The sequence below is a fragment of the Pantherophis guttatus genome, chromosome 4, assembly GCF_059756535.1.
Source record: "Pantherophis guttatus breed Tessera chromosome 4, ASM5975653v1, whole genome shotgun sequence".
NCBI classification, from domain to species: domain Eukaryota; kingdom Metazoa; phylum Chordata; class Lepidosauria; order Squamata; family Colubridae; genus Pantherophis; species Pantherophis guttatus.
In genome coordinates this window covers 133,434,710-133,456,748 of record NC_142066.1, presented here as the reverse complement: position 1 = coordinate 133,456,748, position 22,039 = coordinate 133,434,710, and the positions used below count along the sequence as shown (strand labels likewise).

Here is a 22,039-nt window from a genome sequence, read left to right as displayed (position 1 = left end):
GGCGGGCAGAGGCACGTCATCAGTCAAGATTCCTGTCCCCAAGGAGGTATTCAGATCTCTCAGATGGTGGCAGTCTCCATTGCCAAGGGTTGCCAGTTCTACGAACCTCAGCGGCTGCTGGTTACCACAGACACCAGTCTCTCTGGCGGGGGTGCACATTGACAGTCGCAGGTAGCACAGGGCAGGTAAACTACCAGTGAGAGCCGTCGTAACATCAATTGGCTGGAATTGAGGGTGGTATTTCTGGCTCTCCGTGCCTTCCAAGGTCTTCTTGCAGGCACACAAGTCTTGGTGTTAGCAGACAATTTTGCAGTGAAAGCGCATATAAATCAACAAGGCGGCACCAAGTCCAAGTCTCTTATGTTGGAGGCCAAGAGATTGGGGCTTTGGGTGGAGCATCACCTGTGCTTCTTGAAGGCAGAGCACATCTCCGGGGTATCCAATGTGCAGGCGGACTGACAGGATATCGACCACGCAGAGTGGTGCTGCATCTGATGATTTTCAGGGACCTAATGGCCTGGTTTGGTCCCCAAGGTCGACTTGTTCGCAATCCACCTGAATGCACATCTTCCATGATTTTTACTCATGGTTCCTAACACTTCACGCGGAAGCAGTCGATGCTCTTTGTTCCCAGTGGCCACTTTTTGCCACTGCTATTAATAATTAATTGGTGGGGGGGCATGTAGAATGCTGCTGTGAAATTAGTCAGCATAAACCAACATTTGATGTTGGTTTATTCGATGTCGATGAGGGCCATTCCATCAGTACTATGGGTGGGAGGGGCAGATATGGCGGGAGCAGGGGGCCATATCTTCTTGTGGGAGTGCGAGCTCGCTGTCTTCGAGCGGTGGCACGCTCTGGCCCCCAATGCTCTGCTCGTTCCCCTGATTGCACCGATCTTCAGGGCCCTGGCCTTTGGCTGATGCTATGCAATGCCAGGTCCACCATTTGTGATCTTGTTCAGGAGAGGAGAGCGGACCTGGCGGGTATTACGGAGACCTGGTTGGGTCAGGAGGGGGGGTCCCCCTCGTTGAAATATGTCCACCAGGCTTCCGCGCATTCCACCAGCCGAGACCATAGGGTAGGGGCGGGGGGTGGCGGTTGTTATAAAAGAGGCCACTGTTCCTCAGATTGCCGGATGTGAGTCCCTCCTTGTGAAGTGGGGTCATGGGGTGCAGATGGGCTTGCTGGTTACGTGCCTGGCTCCCTGCCATGTGGAGGCGGCCCTGCCTGAACTGCTCAACGTGGTAGCTGGGATGGCGGTTGATACCCCCAGACTTATGGTCATGGGGGATTTCAACTTGCCATCCATCGGTGAAACGTCTGAGACAGCTCGGGAGTTCATAACTTCCATGACGGCTATGGACCTGACCCAGTTAGTTCATGGCCCTACTCACACGGGGGGACACACTCTGGACTTGGTTTTTATCTCTGGTCAGTGGCTGAATGGTCTTAATTTAGGGGATATAGTGATTGAGCCCTTGTCATGGTCAGATCATTCTCTCCTTTGCTTTGACCTTCAAACTGTTACACCCCGCCACAGGAAGGCGGAACCGATGAGGTGGTTCCATCCCAGGTGCCTGATGGATCCTGATAGGTTCCGGACGGAGCTTGGGCCATTCCCTGAGGTTCTGGCTCACAACGTGGGTGAAGACCTGGTGGCTGCCTGGAATAGGGCGGCCACTGGAGCTTTGGATCGCGTCGTGCCTTTGCGGCCTCTGACCCGGCGCCGATCCCACTCGACTCCTTGGTTTTCCAAGGAGCTGAGGGAGATGAAGCGCCGGAAAAGACACCTGGAGAGCGGTTGGAGGGCCAGCCTTTCCGAATCTGACCGAACACTGGTGAGGTCTCATATTAAGGCCTACCTAGTGGCGATAAAAGCGGCAAAATTTAATTATTTTTCTGCTCTTACTGCTTTGCAGATAACCACCCAGCCACCTGTTTAGGGTGACCCGCTCCCTGCTCCATCTGGGAGCGCGGGAGGACCCCTTGGAGGGCAGGGCCGAGGATTTTGTACAGTATCTGCCTGACAAAATCGCTCAAATTCGGGAAGACCTGGACTCTGATTGGGTAGATTCAGACGGGGTGATAGAGGTGGGTCTTGAGAATGTTATCTGGGAAAAGTTTGACCCGGTGACTCCCGAGGATGTGGACAGGATTCTAGGGATACTTAGCAGGGCCACATGTTTTTTGGATCCGTGTCCCTCCTGGTTGGTGCTGGCTTCCCGGGAGGTTACACGAGGTTGGCTCCAGAAGATTATTAGTGCTTCTTTGAGTGAGGGTTTCTTTCCCGCCGCCTTGAAAGAGGCAGTGGTGAGGCCTCTCCTCAAGAAGCCTTCTCTGGACCCAGCAGTTTTAGCAAATTATCATCCAGTCTCCAACCTTCGCTTTGTGGTGAAGGTTGTTGAGAATGTGGTGGTGTGACAGCTTCCTCAGTACCTGGATGAAACGGTCTATCTGGATCTGTTCCAGTTGGGCTTCAGGCCTGGGTACAGCACGGAAACGGCATTGGTCGCGTTGGTTGATGATCTCTGGAGGGCTCAGGACAGGGGTTGTTCCTCTGTCCTGGTCCTATTAGATTTCTCAGCGGCTTTTGATACCATCAGCCATGGTATGCTGTGCCGGTTGTAGGGGTTAGGGGTGGGGGGCACCATTTTGCGGTGGTTCTCCTACTTTCTCTCTGACCAGTCGCAGTTTGTGTTGGCAGGGGGGCAGAGGTCGACCCCGAGGCGCCTTGTATGTGGAGTGCCACAAGGGTCGGTTCTCTCGCCCCTTCTGTTCAATATTTATGTGAAGCCGCTGGGTGAGATCATCCGTGGTTTTGGGGTGAGGTTCCACCAGTACGCTGATGATACTCAGCTGTACATCTCCATCCCGGACCACCCCAATGATGCCCTTGACATGATGTCCCAGTATCTGGAGGCCGTGCGGATCTGGATGGGGAGAAACAGGCTCAAGCTCAACCCCTCCAAGACCGAGTGGCTGTGGCTCCCGGCGTCCCGATATAGTCAGTTGGCACTGTCACTGACTATTGGGGGAAGTCATTGGCGCCCATGGAGAGGGTTCGCAACTTGGGCGTCCTCCTGGATACACAGTTGTCTTTAGAAGAACATGTGACAGCTGTGGCCAGGGGGGCTTTTTATCAGGTCCGCCTGATTCGCCAGTTGTGTCCCTTTCTGGATCAGGACTCCTTGCGCACGGTCACTCATGCCCTTGTCACTTCCCGCCTGGACTACTGTAATGCTCTCTACGTGGGGCTCGCCTTGAAGAGCACCCGGAGGCTCCAGCTGGTCCAGAATGCGGCCCCGCGGGTGATTGTGGGAGCGACGTGGCGCTTCCATGTAACACCTCTCCTGCGCGAGCTGCACTTGCTCCTGGTGGTCTTCTGAGTGTGCTTTAAGGTATTGGTTACCATCTTTAGAGTGCTCCATGGCTTAGGACCTGAGTATCTACGAGACCGCCTTCTGCCACCAGTAGCCTCCCACCGGCGAGTAAGCTCCCACAGAGAGGGGCTCCTCAGGGTGCTGTCGGTCAAACAATGTTGACTGGCGGCCTCCAGGGGGAGAGCCTTCTCTGTGGGGGCACCTGCTCTTTGGAACAAACTACCCCCGGAGATACGAAGGATCCCGGATCTACGCACCTTCTGCCGTGCCCTCAAAACTTTCCTATTCCAGCAAGTCAGGCTGGCGTAGCTCTTTTAATTGTTTTTAATTTATCTTTTAAAAATAGGGATTTTTTAATTAAATATGGGCCAAATTTGTTTAATTTACTTTTAAATTGTTTTAAAATTTATATTTTTATGTTTTTATCTTTGGCTGTATACCGCCCTGAGTCCTTCGGTAGAAGAGCGGTATATAAATTTAAATAAATGAAATGAATGAAATGAAAACATGTACATAGACTTTGACACTTTAAAGATGTTTGTTCATTTCATATTTACTTTGTTGGAATCTTTGGTTTGTCTTATTAACTAATCTACTATTATTCAAGACACATAGATTTCTGGAGTGAAACACAGTTGTTATGAATGTATATGAAATCTGATTGGCTTGGTCTTAGATTTCAAAATACCAATGTCACAACTGGTGTAGAAAGCATTCTTTAGCTCTTTCCCAGCTCTAAAATCTATGACTGTTTCAGAACAGAAGACTCCTTGCTCTGAGCTACACTAAAGTTCCTATTAATTGTAGTACTAATTGATATGAAAGCAGTAATAGGAGACCTATGAAACAAACAAAACATTAAAAAGTTATGGTATTTATGTAGTTACTTACCCAGCACATGTAAATTATATTACAGTAACCAAAATATATTTACAGTCCCCAAGGCATATCACAACTTTTGAGCACCAAAAGTTTCCAAACCCCTATTGTTTGGAAATTGAAAGTTGAAAAATTTGACACACCATACCATGTCATTCATATTCATTGTCCAATTTACATGTGAAACCAGTTATTATCCTTCAGTATTATTCTTTAATACATGCGGTGAGGCATGTGTTGTCAGTTTTTTAGATAAAAATAAAATATCAATGATACATATTGTGTTACTAATATAGAGGTTAATCAAATGAAAACATTGAGAGTAATTAGAAGTGGTCTTTATTTTTACAATATAGGTTTGTTTTTCAAATTCAGTAAAGAACACAAACAATTCTCAAATATATAGCAAAGAATAAAATAATGTATTAGGTATTTCTGCTTTCTAAAAACGGTATTGCTTTTCAGAACTTTACCTTTGAGATATAAAATGGTAGTTTGACATAGACTAGCAACACAGTGTGATGTGAGCATCTACGTAAATGGCTGTATGTATGGAGCATGCCCAGTCCTGTGAAAAGGTTCTAAACACTGCTCCATCCCCCCATACGCTCAAGCTCTGAAGAGACGAAATGAACTTTGCACTTTCAAATGTTACATTTTACACAGAGTTCATAAAGATTCTTTTGTAAACATTGAATTTACGTAGTAAAGGGGGTGGGGGTGGGGGAAGAGCAGTGAAGTAAATTCAGAAATGCATGCACCAACGGACAAAGCATACAGTCTGTCTATGTGTGCTGATTATATTAATGTGGTACTATATCTCTTAGAATATACTTGGTCTTGATTTTTCTCCCAAATTAATAAAACATCTTTGTATTTTTGTGGCCTGACAAATTAAGAATTTACTTACAGTAGAACAGAAAGACATAGAAAGGTTGTTAAGCTGAAAAGAAAGATCTTGCAGCAGAGAATGGATGTGCAAAGAACTGTGATTCTGCAGTATTCAATGTTCACACGTATGAGAAACTGTGCTGGGCTCTGCAGATGCAGACAATAACTAAGCTGGCTGGCTAATGAAGGCCACGTGGATCAGGCTTCTGAAAAGAGCCAAAGGCGGACGGCTGAAGAATTCAGATATTTGTGTAAGCTATACGTTTCAATTTGCGGGCATATTTTGCATTGCAGGCAGGCTGAGGAAGGCACTGCTTGCATCTATTCCTTTTGAATTAGCAGGTTTCATTCCTCTGACTGTAGCAGAAAGGGGTGGAGATAGAATGAAAGATATATGTTGTTTATGTAGTTATTTGGCATCATTACCTTGGTAGTTGGTTATTACTTGACTGCAGATATATTGTCAGCCACAATTTGATTTGAAATCCTTTCTATTTTTATTGAATGGTTGAGTCATTATTTTCTGAAGGAAAAGGGTATTTGAAGAGGTATTTTTCAGTTAAGATATTATCTGTAGCTCATAGCTGAAGTTACAATCCTTTTCAAGGATCATTCCTACCAACTTGTATTTTTGATCTAGTTAGAGTCAAATTGCCTTGCTTCTAGTTTGCTGATATAAACCTATTCTTGAAACAGCTGCACATCCTTTAGCCTGCAGTGCATCATTCATACTATTTCACAGAACCTATCTTTGCAAAGCAAAAATCATTTGCTGAGTAGAAGGAAGGACAGAATAGTAACCATAATTCTGGACAATGAACATTGGTTTTCAGAATGGCTTCAGAATTAAAACCATTTCTATGCATTCATTTATTATGGAGGCTAACTGCAGTTACTGCAATTAAAAAAAACAAAGATCAGGATTTTCAGTTGGTTCTGAAAAAGAAACCTCACCGAAAATTCTGATTTTTTGAAACAAGATCATAATTGTATTTTTCAATCTCTGTTTTTCTTTTGCTCAGGGTTCAGCGGACTCCTATACCAGCCGTCCGTCTGATTCAGATGTGTCTCTTGAGGAGGACAGAGAAGCGGTGCGGAGAGAGGCTGAACGACAGGCTCAGACACAGCTGGAAAAAGCAAAAGTAAGAGGTGCGGGGGGATGATTCAGGGGAATGATAGTTCTAATAAAACAATTACCTGATTAATTTTTGGTGGCATTGTTCTTATGTGTATAAAAAGGTACATCACAAAGTTGGTGTTACTGCATACAAACTAGGTCTGCAAAGCAAAAAATATTTGCCAGTTACAAGTCTATTTAAACTGTATGGGACAAGCAGTTCTAGTTTCTAGTTTCCGTGCACCATGGGAATCTTCATGTATACATACACTAGAACCTTGATAATGCAGTGCAAATATCCAAATAAATGTACAAATAAATGTGTACAAATAAATAGTACACATAACAAATTGCACAGTAGTTGCGAATGATTGGTCTTTCACAATATATATTTGAGAGAAGAGATTGATTATTGCTTCTCACATGATGCAAATCACTGTCTCAAAGAGAACAGTGTTCTCTGTTTTATTTCATGTGGAGAGATTACAAAATAAGTAGTTTGCAAAATGTAACCAAACTTCTCTTACAATACTTTACCAACTATTTGAATATTGCATGTTAGAAAAAAACTATTAAAAGGTTATTCACTATAGCAAGATACTCTAGAGCACTCTGCAAAGCCAGAGCTGCAAATGCTGTGACAATGGTGCCCACACATGCCTGCCCGACATGTGGCAGAACATTTCGTGCCCGAATAGGCCTTACCAGCCACCTGTGGACACATCGTGGACAGCCCACAACCTGTTAAATGTCAAGGTCCTCTTTGAACACGATGGATGAACATCATCATATTCTAGACATAGACAGATATGATTTCCTTCTGAATGGTTCAGTACAATAGAGCTAGTGAACTTCCAATTCCTTCTGTTAAACAATGCTATTGATTAGGACTCGAAGGGTGCCTTTGCTGTTGTAGCACCCATTGATCTGCCACTCGGTCTTCTTTTTTATTTCTTTTATTTAATTATTGCATTGTATTTTTATTCTGTTTGGTTTTATTGTACACCACCCAGAGACAATTCAGAGTTGGACAGCACCAAAATAGAATGAATTAAATTAATATTTCTAATATTTGTAGCATTTCATCCTGGGAATCTTTAAAATCTTTATCTTTAAAAACAACTAAGTTTTTATTTTGAAACTGATTCCCTAATCATAAACTCTGAATTTGATTAATTACAGGCCAACCATTAAACTTAGATCCACCTGATTAATTTTTTAAAAAAGAGCATAGGCATTTAAAATTTATTTTTATTGCTTTTTTCTTTTGAAAAAGAAAAGACAAAAATACAAAGGTAGTTATAATGCCATATATAGAAAAACCAAGCATAAAAAGTGCTTAAAGTGAAAAAATACAACAAAAATATATTAAAGATCATTACATAACAATAATTATATATATATATATATATATATGTAAATATTAAATACATATTTATTAATTTCTAATACATTTGTATAACTAATTGTTTTTAAATTTATATTTTGTATAAATTTGTTCCATATTTCATTATAAAATCTGCAAACTAGTCAACCCTATAGACGTGGCAAGTGTAATCAGGTCTATAACTCATTGAGTGATTGGGCCATTCATTTATATGTTCAATGTTGCAATATCAGATTTTTTAGCCATAATAAGTCCTTCGAGAATCCATTTATGTTATTTATGCTTGAGCACTGCTGGAGGAAAATTAAAAAATGAAGCAAACCAGACATAGGTTAGAGCTGCAATTAAGGCCTACCTTGTGATCGTAGGAGTGGTAAAACATCACTATTTCTCCAGTGTGATTGCACCCACAGAGTTTCAGCTGATGGCCCTGTTCAAGTTCATCAGTCACTCCTTGGGAAGGAGGGCTCAAACAATCATTTACAGGGCTGTGCAGAGGAACTTGTTGAATTCTTGATCGATAAAATCGCTTGGATCCATTCTCAGTTTGAGTCCATTGGAAATACCTGTGGAATGGATTTGCCAGATTATCTGGGAACAGTTTGACCCTGTTAGACCCACCAAGCCACGCCCACCAAACAAGCCACGCCCACAGAACTGGTAGTAAAAAATTTTGAAACCCACCACTGGTCATGCTTGTGGATAATCTCTGGGAAGTGTAGGATGAAGATACTGCATCCATTCTTGTTCTCTGATCTTCAGCAGCTTTTGATTGACCATAGCCTTTTGGGATCGCTATGGGGAATGGGGATGGGCAGCACAATATGGTACTGGTTCAGCTTTTTTTTTAAGACCAGGCTCTATCATTGTTAATAGGGGTTAAGAGGTCCACTCTTTTGTGGGGTTGACACTTCACTTTAACATCTACATGAAACGACTGAGTGAGATAATCTGAAACCATGAGATGAGATATCAGTATGCCAATGATAACACAGCTCTATATCTCCATCACTGGTGATTCAAGCAATATTGTGATTGCCTTTTCTAAATATCTGGAAGCTGTAAGCATCTGGATGGCGGTCAATAGGCATCAGCTGAAGCCAAGCAAGACTGAGGGGATCTCTGGATCCAGCAGTTTATGAATATTAACTCTGCATGGGGTTGCACTTCCCCAGACAAATCCAGTGTGCAGTTTGGGAGTTTGGACCAATGACTTTTGCTCAAAGAGAAGGTTGTAGTTATGGCTAGGAGGGTCTTTCTGCAACTTTGCATTGTATCCCAGTTGCTTCTTACCTGGATCCTGAGGCTCTGTGCATGATCACTCATGCCCTAGTCATCTCTTGACTGGATTACTGCAATGATTTCTACATGGGCAACCCTTAAGAGTATTTGGAAGCTGCATTTGGTGCAGAATGCAGCGACTCACAGTCTTGGGAGCTCCTAGGGCTGCACATATAATGCATGAGCTGCATTAGTGGCATTTGCTTCCAGATCCAATTCAGTGTTGGTTGATACTTTTAAAACCCTACCTCAGTGGTGGGTTTCAAAATTTTTTATTACCGATTCTGTGTGTCAGGGCATTTATTAATCCCATGTTTGGCTCTGGGACTAATTACCCTGGTTTAGATTAGAGGAGATGAATCGAGGTTTATTCCTTGATTCAATAATCTGAAAAGAAACGCGAAGGAAGGTTTCTAATAAAACTCATTTATTTGTTATAAAGAAAATAAAACACCTCACTAACTAAGAAAAGTTAATTGTTACATTTTGGAAGTAATTTGGGCCAGCTGCCTTTCAGCAACCGGCACTCGTGGCAAGAGAACAAAGGAAAGAGTGTGTGAAGCAAGTGAAGGAATGTGGGTGGATACGGAAACACGTAGCTTACTGATAAGAAGTTGGCAAAGCTACGGAGAGTCTGACAGTCCAGAAATAATGAGCTCAGCTGGTAAATAAAATAACGCAGTGACATTCCCCTTCTTTGCCAGTTGAGCGAATATCAGTTCATCATCAAATAAGGCACATCTTCTTACGCAGATACTCATGTTGAGCTGCTGGAAGTGGTTTGTTGAGCATATCAGCAATTTGATCATGTGTAGATACATATTACATTTTGACAAAACCTTTTTTCACTAAATGTTTTATGTTTTGATAACGGATGTCAATGTGTCTGGACCTAGAACCTGTGAAATGAGATTCAGAAATATAAACCACCGATTCATTGTCTTCCATCACGGTGATCGGTCGGATCGGGTGTGTCCAGATATCTGTGACCAAAGCATCAAACCAAGTTAGAGAATTACATGCATCTGAAACACAAGCATATTCAGCTTCAGTAGATGAACAAGAAACAAAATTCTGTTTACGTACTTGCCAATAAACAGGACATCCATTTAAGAACATCATATAACCTGAAGTACTTTTACGTGATTTCTTATCACTTGCCCAATCAGAATCTGCATAACAACATAATTCTGCATAATCAGTATGTGTTGGTTCTAACAATAACTTCATGTGTTTAGTGTATTTTAGGTATCTCAATAATTTCTTAATACATGTCCAATGAAACTGTTTTGCCTTACCTACGTGTCGTGATAAGAGATTAACACTAAGTGCAATGTCGGGTCTGGTCCAACTACTAATGTACAATAGTGATCCAATGACTGAACGATAAAGTGTTTGATCCTCGAACTCAGGACTTGCTTCTTGTGTCAAGTTGTGAAAATCTGTTTGCATGGGTGTCTTTGTTGTGTTAGCATCTTTCATGTTGCAATGATGCAAAACTTGTTCAATTTTATCCTCTTGTGAAAGACTAAACCCCTTCTGTGTTTTTTCAATCTGAACACCTAAATAAGTGCTAATATGACCTAATGATTTCAATGTGAAGTATCTCTGCAAAGCTTTGGCAAAAATTTCACTCATTTGCTTATTTGGACCAATATAAACAATATCATCAACATAAACAAGAACTATCTCATATGCATTGTTAGATCTTTTTGTGAACACGCACTCATCAGTTTCGGACTTAATAAAGCCCATTGAATTTAGTTTGTCAGTAAGACATAAATACCACATTAAATCAGATTGTTTCAGACCATAGAGACTTTTGTTTAGAAACCAGGTATCCCCTTCTTGCTGTCGGAATCCTGGAGGACTTCTCACATAGATCTCTTCGTCTAGGTCTGCATGTAGATAAGCCGTGTCAACATCAAACTGGAAAACTTCTAAACCAAGGATAGTTGCAGTTGCTAAAGCAATTTTTACACTCTCAGTTCTGACTGTCGGTGAGTAAGTGTTTGTGTAGTCCTCAGGATAACGTTGAGCGAAACCCTGAGCTACAAGTCTGGCCTTGTACAGTGACTCACCATTTGGTTTCTTTTTGATTCTGTAGACCCATCGAGTGCCAATGACCTTTTTGTTTGCTGGAGGTTTTGCAGGTGTAAATACTTTAAGTTTCTTTAGACTGTCCATTTCAACCTGCATTGCTTCATACCATTTGTCTTGCTCTGAATCAGGGAGCTGCTTGATTTGTGTGAAATTATCAGGTGGAAGTGTGACATTGCAAATCAAAGGCAAGGGTGCTTTTGTCAGTTGCCAAGAATATCGTTGTGGAGGGATCCCTTTTGTGGCCCTCTTGGAACGTCTCGGGACAACTGTCCAGTCTTCTTCTTCGTCCTCGTCCTCACTTTCGTCGCTAGCGTCAGCATCCGCGGCTTGCGAAGACGGAACATTGGGTTGAGAAGAATCAGTGGAATCTTGATCATCAATCTGCTTGGCATCAGCAGTATCATCTCTGGGAAAATAAACTCCAGGATCATTGGAATGAATCCTGGACCAGTCAATATCTTCTTCAAAATTAGCAGATTGGGAAATCACAATTGCATGTTTAGAGTCAATAAATCTGCTCCATTTTGAGTTATCATCAATACCCATAAATCTCAGTCTCTTTGCTGCTGGACTTCCTTTTCTTCTTTGAGCTAAGGGAATGTTCACCATAGCATATGAACCAAAAATATGGATGTTTTTAAGATCAGGCTTGTAGCCATACAACATGAAGAAAGGAGTCTGATTTATTACACTGCTCCAAGTACGGTTAATAATGTAATTTGCATACTTGATAGCTTCACCCCAGTATATCATATCAAGGTTGGCGTCTTCTAGGAGACAACGCATCATGGTTTGCAGTACCTCTCCATTGTGAGCCGGTATGTCAGGGGGTGAAGTCTGATGAATAATTCTATTCTTACGCATCCAGTCCTGGAAACGCTGAGACATGAACTCGGCACCACGATCACTCTGGATTCTGGCGATGCGAACTTGGTGTTGGGTAGAAACAAGGGTTGCAAAGTCTTTAAAGATCTGAAAGGTCTCTGATTTTTCTTTCATAGGATATACATATCCATATCTAGAGTAATTATCAACAATTGTTAGAAAATATTTTCTACCACCAAATGATGGCGGGAATGGACCAACTATGTCAATGTGAACCAAATCAAAAATGCGTGTTGACAGGCGTGTAGCACGTTTGGGAATGGCTGCTGCTTTGGATTTGGCCTTTTTGCATACAGCACAATCCAAAAACACCTTACACCCCTTTAGATCCAAACCTTTTGCGAACTCCGGCATCTTCCTAAGAACACGGAAACTGGCATGCCCCAATCTTCTATGCCATTTGTGGATACACCTGGAATGCAAAGGTTTACCTGTTAGTGAATTCTCAACATTAACATTTTTATGCGGAAACTCAGGCTTGCTCTGAGCAACCTGTTTACCAATTTTCTTTTTGTTGGCTTTAGGAGCCTTAGGAATAGCAACAGGATCTCTCTCTGGAGCATCTCTATCTGGGCCTGTGCGTTCCCTTTTTGGAGTTTGTATACTTGCCTGTGTTTGTGGTTTAGGCTTTGGCTTTAAGTAATAAACACCACCAATTAATATGGTTTCAGCAACAATATCTCCATCTTTAATTATGTAACTTGCTTTTTCAAGGTGGTGAACTTGGAACTTTAACATTCTAGACAAGTGACACTAACTAAGCAAATTACTGGTTGCTGTTGGTATGTAATAAACATCAGGAATGAATGCATCGAGCTCTTCAACATAAACAGTTCCTTTTCCTTTGACCTGACAAGGATGATTGGAAAAAGAATAAAGTTCACGTAGTTCTGGTTCAGGCTCGTGCATCTCTGTGAAAAGTTCCTTTCTGTAGGTAACATGCAATGCTGCACCACTGTCCAAAGTCCACAGGAGTCGTCTGTCGTACTCTGGTTGAGGTTGTGGATCATTGGTTAAAGCCAATGTGGCGAGTGGAGTTTGTGGATCACGCCGGGGACCATGACAACCTTGTCTACCGCCTCTGCCTCTGCCTCTGGAATCTGTTCCACTGGGCTGGTATGTGACGGGAGCTGAAACTCGTTGGGGACAATCCCGGGTGGCATGTCCCACGCGATTGCAGGTGTAGCATCTTGGCATCCTTGGAGCGTAGGTCCTTCCTCGGAAGGGGCGCCTAGCTGGAGCTCTTGATGCGGGTGGTCCTCTCAAGTGTGGAGTAGCTAGCATGAATGCCTCTTCTTCAATTAAAAGCCTACAGACATTGTCCACTGTGTGTTGAGCAATAGGGACTTGGTTAATCTTTGTAACAGCATCTTTCCATTCATAATTCAAAGAGTTAATAATGATGCTGATCATTTGAATATCTTCAATGTTATGGCCTCTTTCTCTCAATTCTGTTCTCAGACCTTTCAGTTTGGTCAAATGTCCTCCAATTTGTTCACCAGGTTTCAATCTCGAACCGTGGAGTTCAGACATTTTTAGTTTTGACTCACCAGTTAGTGGAGAGACAGAGAATGCCTGGTAAGGAGCCTGCACTTGGTATGCTGGCTGTGCTGGCAGGAATGCCTGTGGTATTTGCTGTGCCTGTTGTGGACCTAAAAATGGTCTTGGTTGTGCCATTGGAGGTGGGCCAGGAGGTGGCCCTATTTGCACTTGTGGCTGGGGCACATATGCAGGCATTTGTAGCTGCTGTGGCTGATGCACTGGAATCTGCTGTATTCCAGTTGCCATTTGTGCTTAAGCTGCAATATTGGCATGACCTGCTGGAGATGCAGTCATTTGCCTTTGCTGTGTTCCATCTAAAAGGACACCAACACCGCCAGGGGGTGTTTGAGTTTGGGCCTGTGGAAACACTTGTGGCATTTCAGCTTCCTGTAGTAAATTGCTTTTGCCAGCAGATGGCGCTGCACCTTTAGCTTCGGGCAGCTTTGCATACGGGGCATTGTATGCTTTAGAGTAGGAGTGGTTATGTAAGACATGTGTAACTTGATCAGGGAGACTTTCATGTGACGTATGCAGTGCCCTCTGTCTTAATTGGCCTGACACAGAATCCACCAGGGGGAGTGTCTTTGGCTCCGGAGAAGAAGGCAATATGGCGCTTTTTGAAAAATTTAAGTTATCTCCCTTATCTTGCTCAAGCATAGATATAGCCATTTTTGCCTGGGATAGCTGCTGTTCATAGAGTTTTATACAGTCACGAAAGGCTTTCATAGCCAGCTCATCCAGGGTGAGCTTAGAGCTTCGAGGAGAATAATGAATTGTTTCTCTCTCTGCGTGGGAGGAATTTTGCTCGGCAGTGTGCTTTAGCCTTGCATCGAGCATTACAAATTCAGAAAGTTCTGGGAAGACTTTTTCAGAGCTTGGAAGATCAGAAGAAAATGTTACTGACCTCAGTCGTAAATCATCATCTTCAAAAACAGCTTCTGTCTTATCTCCCTCCATTTCTGTTCCCACAGCTTCTCCTTGTTCCAGGCGTGTGGCTGTAGTAAGGGGCTGGAAATCTGAAAATCTCCTGTCTGCCACCTCTTCGTTGGAAAGATCAATCAAATCATTTACGAAGAGTGGTCTTGGTTTCACTTTGCCTTTTTTTCTTCTGTTTCGGCATCTTAGCAATATAATTAGCGTACCTCAGTAGCTAAAAACTAATTGCCTATGCGCTCTTATCAGAAGTAACAAAACAAGGAAAAAAGCCATAAATCAAACCGTCCGATCTGCTACCAGATGTCAGGGCATTTATTAATCCCATGTTTGGCTCTGGGACTAATTAACCTGGTTTAGATTAGAGGAGATGAATCGAGGCTTATTCCTTGATTCAATAATCTGAAAAGAAACGCGAAGGAAGGTTTCTAATAAAACTCATTTATTTGTTATAAAGAAAATAAAACACCTCACTAACTAAGAAAAGTTAATTGTTACATTTTGGAAGTAATTTGGGCCAGCTGCCTTTCAGCAACCGGCACTCGTGGCAAGAGAACAAAGGAAAGAGTGTGTGAAGCAAGTGAAGGAATGTGGGTGGATACGGAAACACGTAGCTTACTGATAAGAAGTTGGCAAAGCTACGGAGAGTCTGACAGTCCAGAAATAATGAGCTCAGCTGGTAAATAAAATAACGCAGTGACACTGTGGGCATGGCTTGGTGGGCGTGGCCCTTCCCTTCCCACTCCAGAGGAAGGTTACTGCAAAATCCCCACTTCCTCCCAATCAGCTGGGACTTGGGAGGCAGAGAATAGATGGGGGTGGGACCAGTTGGAATTTTTACTACTGGTTCTCCGAACTACTCAAAATTTTCGCTATCGGTTCTCCAGAACTGGCCAGAACCTGCTGAAACCCATCTCTGCCCTACATGGCATCATGAGTCCAGAGTATTTGAGAAGCCATCTGTTCCCAAGGGGACAAGCCAGCCCAACTTGTTCAAGAGAAACAGGCCTACTACAGATCCTATCTGTTAAGGTATTGAAGGAGGTAGGATCAAGGAGAAGAGGCTTTTCTGCTGTGGTCCCATCCCTGTGGAACATTTTTTCATTGGAGCTGAGAAATGCCTCCTCCCTTTTGGCCTTCAGAAGAGTATTAAAAGCTGATGTTGCCAGTTTACCTGAGGCCCTGAGGGGTTCTCATTGGAGGTGACTAGCAGAGTAACAAGATCTCATCCCTGTCCCATCCATCTCTTGGCTCTTTTAGCACAGTTTTTAATAATATTTTAATGTTGGTTCATTTTAATTTTTTTAATTATTTTTCAATTTTAAGCCATCCAGAGTCACCCTATAGGGGAGATTGGTGACACTTACTTACATATGTATATGCATGCATACATACATAAAATGTTGTTAAGTTGTCAAATCCCATATACTTGATATATAGTTTAAAAGAATATTACCCTCTGAACATTTTAGCTTTTGCCACACATTCATTATATAGTCCACCACTTTTTTTAAGTACAGGATATTGTAAAAACATATGTTTTAAAAAAGTATTATTTTTGTAACATCTTCAACAAAATTCTAGCTTAGACAATCCTTTTTCTACAAATGTAATGGAGTTCAATAAATTCTGAATATTTTTTGTTGTATAAGTCATAATTTGAGGCCTTTTGGTCCTCCTTAATTGCACAACATATGGACAGACTTCACCATAGTTTCAGTTGGGATACTGTGAGCATCCTAAACCAAGCTAAAGTAAAAAAACACATTAGACAATTCCGAGAAACCTGGACTCAGACAAATCAGGTACATAAAGATAAGTAACATCTACATACCATTAAAAAGAGACAATCAAAAAGCTAAAAGTCCACAGGACCTCTTCCCAGCAATTATCCAGATAAGCAGAGATTAATGCCAAAATTAATACCATTAATACTACAATAATCAAGAAGTAAACAATATCCCAATCAAAGAAATACCAATGCAAAAAAAGCTAGCAGAAAATAACAGCCTAATCAAGGAACCATCAAAACAACTCCCATCCATATTGACAGAAGAACTCACATAGAGACCTTCTAACACTGATGATGTCACCTAGTTGGGTTATGAAACATCTGCAAGAAAACAATCAAGCTCAGAGAGCCTCATGATCAATCCTGAGCTACAAATATTCTCTATTGGTATTAACTAGGCAATATAGGAACTTCCAATTTTTTATCCCGGTCATTTCTTAGCATCTGTATATTAAATTGATCTATTGGTAACAAATACCTATAAAAACTAATAGGTTTTTTAGTTTTAAAGAATTTAACAAATTGTTCTAATACCTCAGAAACTGAAAATGCTGTTGGTCCAAACAATGTTGCTTACAAATATTGTAACTCTATATTGCCATTGAGTTACATCTGATAGAAGATATTTATTTTTAACATAGCACATCTTAAAAATTAATTTTTATTATGTGTTAATTAGTCCAAAGTCAATATACCTGCTTCCATCGACTTTTCCATATCACTATTTTTTTCCATAATTTTTAAAGTTGAATTTCACATTTTTTAAATTAGCCATTGCATCCCATTTTTCTAATTGACACAGTTGTTCTTAGAAATAGGAAGGTTATATTGTTTAGACTGTAATACTTTCCACCCAGCCAAAGATGCACAAATCAGAAAAGTTTTAGTTTACAATAATTTCAAATTACAAGTTTTAATTTATAATATTTCATATTTGACTATAGGCAAAGACAATAACTATGTTCCAGATTTGGAGGTAGTAGACACAAAGTTGGCTACAAATATTTCTTTGAAGAAGAGTTACGTTGGTAATATACTGAAGGAACTAGTGTGTCAGGCCTGAAAGCCATCTTTACATTGGATCTTCAGGCCTGCCACATTTAGTGCTGTGGGAAACTGGGAGCGGAGATTGTATCAGGGGTGAAATGTAAAATCTGTTACTACCGGTTCTGTGGGCATGGCTTGGTGGGGGGGTAATGTGACTGGGTGGGCGTGGCCAACTTTTTAAAAACACTTTTCAAAGCATTTTTTCTAATACTTTGAAAAGCCTCTCTGCCGATCAGGAACTCAGCTGGGATCGTCAGAGAGGCTCTTTTAAAAATGCCTCTCTGCCGATCAGGGAACTCAGCTGGGATCATCAGAGACTTTTCAAAGCATTTTTTAACCACCTCTTCAGCCAAGAGGTTGCAGAAAAAAATGCTTTGAAAAGTAAAAAAAAAAAAAAAAGCCTCTGATGATCGTGTGGCTCAGCTGGGCATGGTGGGGGTGGGGGATGCAGGGATTTTTGTTACCGGTTCTCCAAACCACTCACTACCATTGCTACCGGATCGGGCAATCCTATCCGAACCGGGAGCATTTCACCCCTGGAATGTATGGAGCTGGGGAGATATATAGACATAATAACATTCCTTTCTTTGGGAGTCAAGGACATCCTGCCCTGCACCTGGAGGGGTACGAATGGGAGGCATCTCCAGCTGGGATGTGAATTGATTGGGCCATGTGATGGACATGTGGTGCTGGGCTGGATTTGGATGTGGAATATGACATCTCTAATAAAATGGAACTCTGAAGAACTTTGAGCTTCGGAGTCTTCTTTCGTTGGAGGTGTTACTTGGAACCCTGACATAGTGATTAGGCCTGGAATTAAAAAAACAATATTGTATTCTATGAATTTTGGATTGTTTATTCCATATCTGGAATAAAATGCTACAGTGGAGGTTGTCCACTAACTTCATTTTGTTTTTTCCCCCTTTTTTGTTGGGGAAGGAAACATATTGTAGTACTTCTTTTGATCTGAATTCTGTTTTTTCCATTTGAAATGCCCTTGGATTGCTTGATGTATACCATTTGCTGTAAAGAGAAGGAAAGAAATGGTACAATTATAGATTCAGATCTCAATGGCTTTTAGTAAAGTTCGTAATGATGTCTTTCTAAAATGTTTCATTGATGTGGGATTAGATGGTACCCTGCTGCAATACATCAGCCCATTATGAGTAAGTTATCATAAAATATCATCATTTGTATATGGGGTTCATTTCCTGTTCAGCTGTTCAGATAGCTTTCCCAGGGGGAACAGCTATCGCTAGTTTATGGATGAAAATGAACTCTTCTCAACTAATAGCCAGGAAACTATAGAATTCGTAAACCAGTGATGGCTGGAATGAGTCCAAATATAAATGGTCGGTATATAAGCTTCTTTGGAAATGGCAAATATACCATATTCTGAATCTGGTTTATATCATCAAGTGATGAGATTTGCAATTTGGAATTGTTTTTGAACCTTGCCGAATATCCAGTTGACTGCAACTAAATTGTTTTGCCCTAGTTTCAGAAGTATGTTTCTTTTATCTCTCGACTTACTAAATATACATTTGGTCATACTTTAAACATAGCCTTAGCTACATTAAGCTTGGCATATTACAATGTTTGTATGTGAGACCATCCTTAAAAAAATCACTGACAACTTTGGAAAGTTAAAATGAATACTAGAATACTTAGGCTAGAATACTTAGGTACTTGAAGTTATTTTAGTTACGAATTCTGTTCTTTCTTTTTATTCTGTTCTGCTTGTTTCTGCAAACAAATTATTGTGTGCATTCTTCTTATCCGGAAGCCTTAAACCAGCACTTCCCAAATGTCTCTGTTATGATTGGGTATTGAGTTCTTGTTTGTTTTTGTTTTTTGTTTTTATTAAATTTATATACTGCCCTACTCCTGAAGGACTCAGGGCGGTGAACAGGCACAAAATAAAATACATAGATACAAAAGTTAAAAACATAATTAAAACCAGATTAAATAATTTAGCCTGAGACAATTAAAAATCCAATAATTTAAAACAGATTAAAATTTCGATTTAAAAGAATTTTAAAACAGGGGAGAAAATTAGGCCAGGCCGGCTTGCTGGAATAGGAGGGTCTTAAGAGCATGACGGAAAGTGCGCAGATCCGGGATCCTATGTATCTCTGGGGGGAACTCGTTCCAGATAGTGGGTGCCCCCAGAGAGAAGGCCCTCCCCCTGGGGGCCGCCAGTCGACATTGTTTGGCTGACGGCACCCGGAGGAGCCCCTCTCTATGAGAGTGTACCGGCCGGTGGGAGGCTGTTTGTGGTAGTAGGCGGTCCCGTAAATAACCAATCTTGTTTATTCTAAGAAAAACTACTTTTATCCAGTTTGGAAAACACTGCTCTAAACAATTTAGAGCTAGTGGAGGTCCACTTTCTACCAGTCAAGGGATAAGTACCTAACATATGTGAAGAACCTATGGTACAATGAAAATTTAAGACTTTATTGTGGATTAAGCAATTGTGAGCTGCATCAGCTGTCCTGATGCAACATAGCAATCCCAAACCAAAATCTTTCTACCACCGTGCTTTACAATTGGATTGGGCTCTTTTGGTGAACTGCTGTCTTTGGTTTTTGCCAAACATGTCTTCTGGTTCTTTGGTCAAATAACTCTATCTTTGTCTTGTCTGTCCAGAGTACATTGTTCCAGAAGTCTGGGTCTTTGCCTTGGTGTTCATGAACAAACTTTAATTTTGTCCTGATGTTTTTTTGGATAACAAACTTTTACTCCTGGCACATCTCCCTCATAGATCTAATTTATGCAGTTTCCTCTTAATGGTAGACTTGTGTGCTTTGTCATAGATAATGATGAGAGCTACCTTAAGTCATGTTATGAGATTATGGGGTTTGTAGAAATTTCATTTTGCATCTAAGCAAGATTGCAACTGTTTGAAGTCACTTGTAGATGATCTTCTGAACAGTGGAATGATTGTTGTCAAATTGTTGGGCGATTTTTAAAAAACCCTTCCAAGACTCATAGGCATCTATAACTTTCTGAAGGCCTCGGAGAGTTCTTTTCATCTACATATTTCAAGAACAAAGAGCAAGTAAAACTAAATGTCTTAGTTTTGAATTTAAAAGGTTCCTCTCAGATTTTCTCTCACAATGTTCTAACCATTTGCATCTGATCTGGTGTCCTTGATTCTAATTTTAGAATTTTGAGGTAAAGGTAGCCCTCAACCTATGACTGAAATGGAACTCCAGAGCTTTTTATAGTACTGCACAAACCATTTTAGGGAAGCAGAACGGATGGCTTTGGTGTGATGAAAAGCAGGGCCAAGGTTTGCATGGAGATAGGATGAGGGAATGGCAGAGATAGGCGGCTTTGCAGGATCTTGGAGGTTGCTCATTAGGGCCAATGACTGCAGATGCACTGCAGCAGCAGCTGTAATTTTGGGACTGGGCCATAAATAACATTTTGGCAGTCTGCTGTAACTTTGGCCACTAAGTGACAGGTGCAAGTCAAGGACTACCTATAATGATAAATATAGGCATATATTTACTTTTTCCATACATTAAATTTACATTTTTAAAAATTTAAATTACACAAGGAACTACAAAATGTAAATGGTACATGTTATATAATTCCTTTTATTAGTATCAGATATCTCTATGTTGAAATATGTTTTCAACGTATTTGTTGTCTATGTTTTCTCTATGATAAAAAGTCAAACATTTCAATGGAGCGTACTTTTTCACACAGCTATATAGTTTTTGGTGACACACAGTGGCATTGAATAGAAAAAAACTCTGGACATTTAAATCCTTACATAGCAAAATATGACCGACCTACTTTTGTTCGGTTTTGTTTATTATTTTAACAAAATGTGTAATCTTGTCCTCTACTGATGGACTCTAAGCACTGAACAATATAAGAAAAAAAGAACCATTGAATATAAACAGCTAAAATTAATACAATTCATTTTCATAGGATACAACCTATCCTATGGTTGACCCTTTCCATCAGCTTGGGCCAAATTGTCTTTTATATGTCTTCTATTTCTGTCTACTGTTTGTCTTCTAAATGCCCACAAAGATAGGCCTTTTCTGTGATAGATTCTTTTTGTGGGCATTTAGAAGACAAACAGTCTTAGTTCGTTATGCTTCTGACCCAGAATGATGTAGGGGCCAACAATCAAAATTTGAATTATTTAAAATAAATTCTTCTAATGCTGTTTTTAGAAGTAAATATTTCTCTGTATTAAGATGCTTATAATTGTGAATCATCATGGGAGCCATTTTTGAGAATATATAAACAATTTTATAAAGAAAAAATATTTCTTAAATGGTCTGGCTTTTATTAATTTCTTTCAATGTGTCTAAATCAACTTGAGTTCTTGTAGTTCTCCATTTTCTAAAAAACTAAATTATGCTACTGACTTTTATTATTGATTATAGCATGTTTTATTAAGACAAAAAATAGTTGTCCATAAAAGGATTCAAACTGAATTTGCAGGATTTCAGGAAAACTGAGTGGGTAAGTAGCACTCATTGCTAAATTAATGCATCTTTTACTGATGAGTAAATCTATGTGAATTTTGCTAAAGAATTTGGCTTGGTGATACTGAGTTGGATGCATGGCTAACTCTTATATAATATTTATGACCTCTGGCAAAGTTACCGAGCAGCTGCCAGCAAAACAAGATTACTTAAAACTGTTATTTGCATGCATAAAAACAATGTTCTCTCTTCAGCTGATTGAGGAGCAAATTCCACATCTGACATTGTACTGACTGTGAGACAACTTGTAAACAAGAGGAATAGGAGAGCACTGACATTATCATG

The 22,039-nt window shown here is 40.8% G+C and overlaps 1 protein-coding gene across 4 annotated transcripts in view; it reads left to right on the top strand.

Annotated features, from left to right (window-relative positions):
- CACNB2 (calcium voltage-gated channel auxiliary subunit beta 2) overlaps window positions 1-22,039 on the top strand; it is a 219,380-nt gene that overhangs the window by 121,903 nt on the left and 75,438 nt on the right. For all 4 annotated transcript variants that reach the window (XM_034401955.3, XM_034401958.2, XM_034401954.3 and 1 more), the window contains exon 3: window positions 6,176-6,295. In XM_034401955.3, the coding sequence (XP_034257846.1) occupies window positions 6,176-6,295 (120 nt within the window). The remainder of the gene's footprint in view (window positions 1-6,175; window positions 6,296-22,039) is intronic.